Source organism: Sesamum indicum, linkage group LG8, assembly GCF_026168435.1.
Source record: "Sesamum indicum cultivar Baizhima isolate 11 linkage group LG8, ASM2616843v1, whole genome shotgun sequence".
Taxonomy (NCBI): domain Eukaryota; kingdom Viridiplantae; phylum Streptophyta; class Magnoliopsida; order Lamiales; family Pedaliaceae; genus Sesamum; species Sesamum indicum.
The window spans coordinates 883,540-894,843 of record NC_142664.1 but is presented as its reverse complement, the minus strand read 5'-3'; the positions used below and the strand labels follow the sequence as shown (position 1 = coordinate 894,843).

Below are 11,304 nucleotides of genomic sequence, written 5' to 3'. Positions count from 1 at the left end.
TAAATGCATCTTCTTGGGCTATGCTCTTAACCAAAAGGGCTATAAGCTCTATGACCTGAACAAGAAAGTAGTTTTTGTATCTAGAGATGTTGTGTTTAAAGAGGACATATTTCCATATACTGATCAGCATAATGATCCCCTTTTCTCCTATACACCTGTGGTCATTCCTGAGTCTGACACTGTAGTAATAAGAGAAACCAATGAAAATACTGCACCTACCCCTGACATACCTGATGTTGAACCTGAAAGTAATGAACATACTGATGAACATATTGCTGAAAATACAGGCCTAAGAAGATCTAATAGACAGACTTTTAAGCCTGCTAAATTACAAGATTATGTCTGTTCTTACTCTGAGAAAGATGGTGACATGTTGACAGCTGAACTAAAGGGAGAAATGAATGCTTGCTTGATTAGCACTGATAATTTACCCCAAGAACCAAAAACATATGCTGAAGCCATTCAGAAAAGAGAATGGATTGATGCTATGAATGTTGAAATAAGGGCTTTAGAAGATAATAAAACCTGGATCATCACTGAACTTCCTAAGGATAAAAAGGCCATAGGTAGCAAATGGATTTACAAACTGAAACTGAAATCAGATGGAAGTATAGAAAGGTATAAGGCCAGACTTGTAGCCAAAGGGTATAACCAGGTTGAAGGAGTTGATTACATAGACATTTTTTCTCCTGTAGCCAAGGCTGTCACCATTAGAATTTTCTTAGCTATTGCTTGTAAACAGAACTGGTTCATACATCAACTTGATATTAATAATGCTTTTCTACATGGGTACATAGAGGAAGAAATATACATGCTTCCTCCTCAAGGTTATCAAGTTCCCAAGGGGCATGTGTGCAAGCTTAAGAGGTCGATTTATGGCCTAAAACAATCATCTAGACAATGGAATATGGAATTTACTAAACAGCTAGAAAAATTGGGTTTTGTGCAGTCTAAAGTTGACCACTGCTTATTCACCATTACTGCAGAAACTGGATTTTTTTGCTTGCTTGTATATGTGGACGATGTTCTCATTGCAGGGCCATGTGAAAAGACCATTTCAGGTTTTAAAACTCAATTACATAACCTGTTTACTATTAAAAATCTGGGAAAGGCCAGATTTTTCCTTGGCCTTGAAATTTGCAGGTCTGATACAGGGATGATAATTACACAAAGTAAATACCTCAAAGACATCCTAACGGACACAGGTATGATACAATCAAAATCTACCAACACTCCCCTACCTGCTGGACTAAAATTGAATGCAGGTTCAGAAGAACAATTACAGAAACCTGAAACCTACAGAAGACTGTTGGGAAGATTGCTATATCTGGGCTTTACAAGACCAGATATATGCCATGCTACCCAACAGTTAAGCCAGTACATGCAACAGCCATGTAAAGATCATTGGGATGCAGCTTTGCATTTAGTCAGATACTTGAAGGGGACAGCAAATAGAGGTTTGCATTTCAACTCTACTGATTGTTTTAACTTGGAAGCTTACTGTGATGCAGACTGGGCTACTTGTAAGGAGACTAGAAGATCTCTCACAGGGTACTGCATATTTCTGGGAAAAAGTTTAGTATCTTGGAAGACAAAGAAGCAAACCACTGTTTCAAGATCCTCGGCAGAAGCCGAGTATAGAAGTATGGGATCGACTACTTGTGAGTTATTATGGATTCACAGTCTTCTAAGGGATTTGAAGATTAATGTGCCTACACCTATTCCCTTTTATTGTGATAACCAAGCCGCACTCTACATAACAGCAAATCCCGTCTTCCATGAAAGAACAAAACATATAGAGATCGATTGTCATTTAGTGCGTGACAAATATAAAGAAGGATTTATAGATCCCAGGCACATTGCTTCTAAGAACCAACCTGCTGATATCTTCACCAAGATATTGCCAGGTCCCAAATTTATGTTCTTGGCTTCCAAGCTGAACCTCATCAACGTTCATCCGAGTTCAACTTGAGGAGGGAGTGTAAAAATGAGAGATCGTACCTGCAGAACATGCTGTTACTATTGCTGTCATTGAAGTCTGGTTATAAGAGAGATCGTACCTGCAGAACATGCTGTTACTATTGCTGTCATTGAAGTCTGGTTATAAGCTTCCTTTGGAGAAGAAGATGGAACCTTGCTGTCGCTGGACAAGAACCCGCTTTTAATCTGTGGATTGCGATTTTATTAGTTGCCTTTCTTACTGATGTCGCATTTCATTTTCCTGTTGTTTTTCTCCTTCAACGCTTCTTTTAGTGAAGCACGTTTTCTTCTTACCGTTGTATTAAAACCTTTATAAAAGGCGCCGTTAGCCTTCGTCCAGAACACAACGACAATAACAGAATTACTGTTCCTTTCTTGAAAGAGCAGATCTCTCTTCTTGCTTCTCAAAACTGATTCAAGAATTCCTCTCGTCATGAGCTTCCGCTGTGAAAATTTTCATTGTTCACTAATACTAAGCTCATCACCCATAAACTCGAGTTTCTTGAGCATCTTAGCTGCAAAAACTTGTAAGCAATTTTGGTGAACCAGATCAATTGCACTAAAATCCGTACCTGTATTGAAAGCTTAATCATGACCAGTTGAAACTCTTTTAATTCCTTCTTGTTATGGGATTTTGGCATTTCTTCAGTCTAATCATTCAATCTTTGATGCAAGTACTTTTCATGATTTATCATTTTTCTGGCCCTTTCCGATCCTAAAAAATCCAAGAACTTTTGTACCTTATTACTAAATACTTATGGGGATGGCTACAAGACGACATTGCTCTATGTTGGCTTGTGTAGAACTATGTCTATAGTAAATCAACATAGAATACAGAGTTGATTTACTTTCTTTGTCAAACTCTCCAACCTCCTCATCCACAGGATGTCTCTTTTCCTCTTATTTGATATTTTTTCATGTGTTACTCTTTTTCTTGTCATGATTCGTAATGTCGTCTTGTGGCCATCCCCAGAAGTATTTAGTGATAGGCTACAAAAAGTTTTGGACTTTCTGGAATTAGAAAGGGCCAAGAAAATGGTAAATCATGAAAAGTACTTACACGAAAGGTTGAATGATGAAACTGAAGAAATGTCCAAATCCCATGACTAGAAGAAACTAAAAGAATCTCAACTACTCATGAGTGAGTTTTCAATTAGAGGAAAGAATTTTAGTACAGTTAATCTAGTTAACTAAATAGCTTACATTATTTTGTAGCCCAGATGCTCAAGAAGCTCCAATTTAAGGATGATGAGCTTAATGAGCAAGAACGACAGATGCCTACTCCTCCTCCTCCACCGCCAATGCTACTGCTGGTGGTAGAGATGGCGACTAATTCATTCATGACTCGCGTGTATAGTAAGATAAGGAGAAAACAAAATATTTATGAACTTGAATATTCCATGAAACTCATTAAAATAAATAAATAAATATACCCCTCTCCCATGCTAAAGATTTTTTTTTTGAAAAGATCGATTTTTTGAATAAATTTAAGATGATTGAATTAAATAAAAAATCAAATCTATAAAAGAAAAAGAAAAGGATTGAGAAGTCCAACCACTCAGCGAATATCAAGAAACAACAAGACGAAAAGGTCGAACGTTCTATTTTTTTTTTCTTTCCGATATGCAAGTTCGACACGAGGACGACGTATTTATAGTGAAGAAATAAGCATAGGAGGCATCAAAATTGATGAAATCGTAATACGAAAGAATCCGATCCCTTGTAACCAAATATTAAATAAAAAAATTTCAAATTATAACATTGACCACTTATTTATTTATGTAAAATTAACAAATAATGTGCATCAAACAAAGAAATCATATTGTTTTAAAATCAAATCATATAAAATCAACTTTTTAAAATAATGATTGCATGTGTTATGCTTATAATCAGATAAAGAAATTGAAAATCAAACTTTTGGATTTTAACATGAAATTTATGCACTTACTATTCTATTTCATCTTGAAAATATAAATCTTGTGCTAATAATGTAATTAAGTATTCACACAATAAAATTTATAAAGTTCTACGTTATAGTAAATAAATAAATTTCTTTTCTTGGATTATTTTAGGATTGCATTCAGAAGATCTACTAACTTACGAATTTTGAATCATCCAATTGTTCATTATACGGGATATATATATATACATATATATATATAGAACCCGAACCCAAATATTAACAAATACCGGTGATGTACCTTAACGTATTGAGCATACTATCTTTTTATTATTAATTATTAAAGGTCAAAAAACTCTTCCTAGCCTCCTCGAGTGGTTGTCACACGTAGATATATAGATATTGCTTCTGGTTGTATCGATTTCTAATTTACTTAAATTTTTCTTCTTTGTAGACGAAGTTTCATCACAATGATCATGCGGTATTTTAATAACTTCCATTTATAGTACCCAAAATATTAAGACTACTTTCACTATAATTCCTATTTAAGTAGATGTATTATTTAATTTGTTATAAGAAGGTAGCGTCTTGAACAAGTGCAAAATGATTGAATTAAATCAAAAGTAAAAGCCAATAAAGAAATCAAGATTGAGAAGTTCAACTACTCAACCAATATCAAGAAATAGAGGTGATTAGAGCCGTCAAAATTAAATTAATTACTAATTCTATAAATATGGTATGATAGAATCAAGTAAAATCCCAAGGGAACTGAGTTTTAATTCCTTAATCTTAAATGTGGTAACCAATGAAAAGGGGAGTTATCAGATTAGCTAACTAACTAAAATAATTCAAAGCAATAATAAATAGCATGAGTAAATTCAAGAGATGAATCCTAATTCAAGGGAGTAATTTCTCTATTAATTTGTTGATAATTTGTCGCAAATGATTAATTTTATGTTCAAGCATTTAACTTTGAAATATACTATAATACCCATAATAATTTTCCATTTTTCTGTCGCCGTTGATTTGACTCAAACATGTAATCAAAACTTATTAATGTTACTTGTAATTTGTTGATATTTAATTTTTGACAATCAATATATCCCTGGGATAATTCAGCCAAACAAGCTAATTTTGCTAATAAGTTCAATCAAAAACTTTCTAATTCTTAGAGAACAAGATTTTATTATTACAAGGTACAATTTAAAATATATATAAATCTTGAAAGTACCAAAATGTTCCATATTAAGATCTTGAGGCCTCGACATCCACTGGAAATGGAAGTCTTGCAATATAATAAAAGAACTTCCATCAATACCTATTTGGTCTAGTTTGGCCTAAGAATCGGCATGCTAGCAAATCTGCTCTTAGACCGACCTGGCTGCGACTTGTGTGATAATCATAGGGTTTAAACTAATGTGATTGAATGATGTTTTAAATTCGTGTTGTTTGATGTATTTAATTAAAAATTGAGTTTCATCCTTACAATGTGATTGGTTTTACGTTATAGATGTCTTACCTTCTATTGTATTTTTGAATGAATTTCTACCTCCCTCCAATTTATCTCTCATTGAATTTGATTCAAGAGTTTTTTTTTTTTTTTTTTTTGTTTCTTTTCATGAGGTAATGGAATAGAATACAAGGTAAAAATGTCTTGTTTTTCTTCTTGGTGCATAGTACAAGAGAAATACAACAAGACGTTGAATGAATATCCATGGATGTGTCAAATGAGTATATATAAATAGATAGGGATGTATGTTTATTCTAATACAACCTAGGTTGATTAGTTGATCCATGATATAGTTCTAGTTGATCGCATAGTAAGTAATGGTCTATGATGATGTGTATACTCTTTTTGGTGTTTCTTATGATGTTTGTTTATGCGAATTATTAGCTAGAAAATGATAGAATAGGATAATAAGAAAAGACGATGCCTTGTATACAGAACTATCAAATTTTGTTACCTCACTCGACAAACGTCTTCAAGTTAACTAAAATATAAATATGAATAATACACAAAAAACAAATGGAAGTATTGACTGGACTCAATAATCGATACTTTTCATAATAAGTAGTGGCATATTAATACACTATCATACTTAGTTCGTTGACTATGAATCATGAAACGTAATAAGTATTGGTAAATTGTGACAATTGCTAAGCATAATGATGCATATGGGTATTAACACATTACACTTTTTGTTCCCAAGTAATATCAATAATTCAATCTTGGTCACAGTTTTAGTCCCTATATTGTCATTTTTTTGTGCCCGTCTAAATGGATTGCAAAATGGTGTTATTTTTTCCATTGATTTGTTATTTCGTGTGTTGCATCATTGTACTTAGTTTTATGGTTCTGGTGTGCACTAATGTATTTGAAGTTGGTGTTGGAAACATAGAACTAAGGAGAACAGGCTCAGATCATGTTCTCCAACATGGCCATGTTTCCCTCAGCTAATTGTTTCCATCCACTTTAATGGGCACTTAATGGAAAAGACCAATTTCGTCAAAGAATGATTGTTTAGGGAGTAAAATTATAAATTGTTAGGGGACTGAAGCTGAATCAATGATATTATTTAGGGATGAAACCTGTAATTCTTCGAGATTAACTCATTTTGTTGCTGGGGGTCTGAAACTGAATCAATGACATTATTTAGGGATTAAACATGTAATTCTACGAGATTAACTCGTTCCAATGTTGGCCTTTAGTTGTGCAACATTTTGATGCTCAAGGGTCATTATCCAACCATCTCTCAAGATAATAAATAGGTGGTGATACTTTTCATTATTTTCTTTATTTCACTTGATGTTATAATATTGCTCGTAAATAAGATGCAATTTTGTAGTCCTCCACAATGTTTGTACATAAATCCTACATATAGGATGAAATAAAAAAATTTAACGAAAAATCACAAGTCAAATTATTTTTACTTTTTCGTTAGGCTAAGAAGGGAGGTTGTTCGATGAGTATTACAAAACATCCTTGTAAAACCTCTCTCGAGATGGGAATGGGGCAACTATTCAAAATTATCCTTTAGGTAACTGCGTCAAGCATAAAGATTAAATTGATAATATAAATCGTTAGATCAAATCTAAATGTGATTGTCGTTTTAGGAGTGAGAGTTCAAGTGCAGTACATTTGATTATTAATTCCTCGTATATATGCTTTTTATTTCAAAATTTTCATTTGACTGATTGCCATATTCTTTGAAACTATATTAAGCAATAAATTTTTGACAAACTGCGATGAAGGAAAGTAAATTTAAATTAATAATAATTTTTTTAGCTCTATTATCGAGAAAAATAGGAACTAAGTAGTTGCATAGTCTATCATATAAATGAGAAGGTGGTCTAAATTACATGTATTTAATTCTAGTGAGTCTTGGTTTTATTCTAATGATATTTTTATATTTCGAAAACTATGTGAAATTTATATGATAATGGAATATAATATTTAGGGTCATATAGTCTAAGTTATAATATTTAAGTATATTTTTTATGAGATTACAATCTAGAATGGATATTCTTTTCCCAATTCAAATAGGGTCCAGGTTACGAATATTTGTTTTGGTAAGTTGTATGATCAGACATATATTTTTATAAAATATATATCTATTTTATAATCTGATTTAAATGAGAATACAATCTAAATTGTACTTATAATATTCTAATGCAGATGACAATAAACTTTAGTGAGTAGTCTGTTTTTGCAATCTAATACTGATAAAAACAGTCTAAATTAGAATTATTAAATCCTAATGATAATAAGAATATAAATTTTTCAAAGTATTTAACAAATATTATGAGAAAGTAAACTAAATAATGAATTTCCAATTCTACTAGGTTGCATTAGGATATGAATATTTAAATTTTCTAAATTTGTTGAAATTATTGTCTTCCAAATATATTTTTTTCACATCTTAGACTATTTAGGATTAATTAATAGTTCAAAATAGGGAAAAATATTATTTTAGTATGCTAAATATGCCTAATTTTAATTTTAGTCCGATAACTATGTCCATTTTTGTTTAGATCCAGTAATTTACGAAATTGCTTACTTTTAGTCATCTGTCAGATTTTCGGACAATTTTACCTCTTGAGTGCATATAGACTAAAACTGCCTTTCAAAAGTTGCATAGGAGTAAAATTGTTCGAAAATCTGACAGATGACTAAAGTAAGCAATTTCGTAAGTTACTGGACCTAAACAAAAGTGAACATAGTTATCGAACTAAAATTAAAATTAAGCATACTTAGCGGATTAAAATAATACTTTTCCCGTTCAAAATATAATAACAAAACTACAATATTATTTTCGTGTCTTAGTGGAAATTACATGATTGAGAAAGATTCCAAATATATTTTTTTCACAACTTAGACTATTTAGGATAAATTTACAGTATCGAAATATAATAACAAAACTAAAATAATATTTTCATGTCTTAGTGGAAATTACATTATTGAGAAAGATGCCGCCCTGATTCTAATTACAATTGTTTGTTTGTAATAATTTCCTAATTAGATACTCTAAGGATGGAAATGCGAATCATTGTTTGATTCTCATTTCAATATCACAAAATTTCCTGATTTCGATTTCAATTCCAATGAAATAAACAAAAACTGCCATAAGATCATATGAATTTATCCTATAATAGAGGGAGAGTCGAAAAGTCCTTACCAATTATTTCAAATTGTCGAAATTTTGAAAGAATTATTCAGTATGTTGACCAACACAACATTGTTACCAAATGTGACATAAATTTTCTCCTATATATTAACTTTCTATGGAATAAAAATTTACGCATGCAACAAAAATATTTTCTAGCTAGATGGAAAATATGTATATGACAAGGAAAAGAGTAAAGCATGGACAAATATCAAATGAGACGAAAAGGAAAGTCCTGTGCATGAAGAGGGTGGAGAGTTTGACAAAGAAAGCAAGTGAACTCTCCATTTTGTGTGGAGTCAATATAGGGATAGTTATACACGAACCAACAGAAAATAATGCCATCTTGTGGCCATCTCCAGAAGTATTTGGTGATAGGCTACAAAAGTTCTTGGACTTTTCAGGATCAGAAAGGGCTAAAAAAATGATGAATCATGAAAAGTACTTGCACCAAAGAGTACATGATGGAATTGAAGAAATGTCAAAATCCCAATACAGGAAAGAATTCAAAGAGTCTCAATTGCTAATGAATGAGCTTTTAATAAAAGGCAAGGATTTTAGTGCAGTTGATCTAGTTCAACTAAGTTGCTTACGATCTCTTGCAGCTCAGATGCTCAAGAAGCTCCAATTTAGAAATGATGAGCTTAATGGGCAAGAAAGACAAATGCTTACTCCTCCTCTTCCTCCATCTCCACTGTCAATGCCAACTTCACATACGATTGTGTCAAACAAAGATCAAGTATAAACATCATCAAATTTGAACGTCGTTACAGGAGTTCAGGAGATACTCATTATTGACTACAACTATATCTGAAGGCGGCAATGCTATTGTTGGTGGTAAAGATGATAGTTTAGTGCTAAATAATTTTACCCAACCTCCTTGAGTAGCTGTCAAGTATAAAAATATAGATTTTTGATATATTATCATATTTTCTTCCTTTCTATTTAGTTTTTTGTTTACCCTTTTTGCAAATGTAGCGTCCATTACATTGGTATAAGGTATTTTAGTAACTTCGATGTGTATTACTCATTTGAATATGGAAAATGAGTACTAAATTATTAGAAAAACTATTTCTTAAATGAATTGTCCATAAAGGAGATAGAGATAAAGAAAAATAGTTATGAATCTAAATGTTTCATAAACTCATTTAAATTTGATATTCTATTTCATCTGTTATAAGAAAAAAATAAAATGGTTCTTATCTTTATTTACAACTGCCATTCCTCTTCTTTTCTCTGTTTTTTGTTTATTCAAATCTAATTTAATGAAAAATGTATCACTTAAAAAAAAATACAAAAGAATTATTCATTAAACAAAGTTAAGATGATTTAACTAAATCGAAAGAAAACAAGATTGAGACTGAAAAGACCAATATTAACAAGTACCATACTCAAAAAGAAAAAGAGTTTTTTCTTTGCAATGTGCAAGTTTATTACGAGGACGACATATTTATACCAGAAGTAAACATATTAGAAAAATCCCCGGTTAGAAACCAAGATTGGGGTACTCAAAAGAAACCCGAACCAAAACCCGACAAGAGTAAACAAAGGATTTTTACCAAAAGGGGTAAAACACTCAGAATGTCAAAAATCAAAAGTAAGACTATTCGTAGAAAATGGCAAATGAGCCAACAATAAGAAAGAAGTGGTAACCAGCTTGCAAGCACTTGGTTGACAAGCTATTATGACCAATAGCTAGAAAGAAGAAGGACTAAAAATATGACGAATGTAAAGACGTCATCCAAACAAGTTTGAAGTCGGGATTGAAGTCTGCAAGGTATTATAAATAAGAAGGATAGGAATAAGATGGGGATCATTAGAAAACTTCTCCAACTCTTCAATAGATAATATTTTGAAGTCTTTCAAATTCTTGTGTTATTAATATTCAATTTATGGGGGTTTCCCCGACAGGTACAATCCTTCTTAAATAGTTGTCTCTTCCTATAGAGGAAGAAGTATCTATATAATATTTCAACTATTTCTTCAATAAATTAAAAGGCTTCTATTCGACTTGTTCATCCAAAATTCTATTAAATCTCTATACTGGAGTACTTTTCACGCCCTAAAGTAGAAAATGAAATAGGTTTGTTTTGTTTATTGTTGAAGGAGCCAAGTACCTGCGAATCACCTGCTGCGGTAGTGTGGTTGAGGAAAGTTAGTAAAATTGAGGACTTGGAATATTGGGGAACAAAGCGGTTAAAATAAGGTATGAATTTATTGAGGTTTAATTTATTCCAAAAGCATGTTGGGCCTAACTTAGAAAATGTAGTGGACTATGGTTAATTTTTCTCTAAAAGGGTAAAGTGGTCATTAAATGGGCTGAAGGATCAAAATCGCGAACATTTGAAAAGTATAGGACTAAAATTGCCAACTCCTTATAGATATAGGACTAAAATTGTAATGTTGTCTTTTATTTATAGATAGTAGTATTTACAACATACATATATCATTATAATATAAAACATAAAGTATAATATAACAATATAACAATATAAAAATATTAAAATAAATAAATAATAATAATAATAATATAACACAAGTATATATACAAACAACAAGCTTAAGATCATTGAATAAAAATGAAATGCAACACATTATAATAATATAATTAGACTTTTAGTTTACAATCTTAGAATATTATTTTGTCTTAGCAATACCTAACAACAGCTCAAGATGTGAAAACACTATGATTGAGTGCCCACAACATCCATCAAACACATGTTGTCTGGAGTGGCAATGCCATGTTGAATGATGTGTAGT

At 31.7% G+C, this 11,304-nt stretch overlaps 1 protein-coding gene across 1 annotated transcript; it reads left to right on the top strand.

The window, feature by feature from the left end:
- Positions 1 to 8,707: 8,707 nt before the first annotated feature.
- On the top strand, positions 8,708 to 9,289 carry LOC148787075 (agamous-like MADS-box protein AGL80). Its single transcript, XM_088883120.1, has one exon. The coding sequence runs from the start codon at positions 8,708 to 8,710 to the stop codon at positions 9,287 to 9,289; it is 582 nt and encodes a 193-aa protein (XP_088739246.1).
- Positions 9,290 to 11,304: the final 2,015 nt, after the last annotated feature.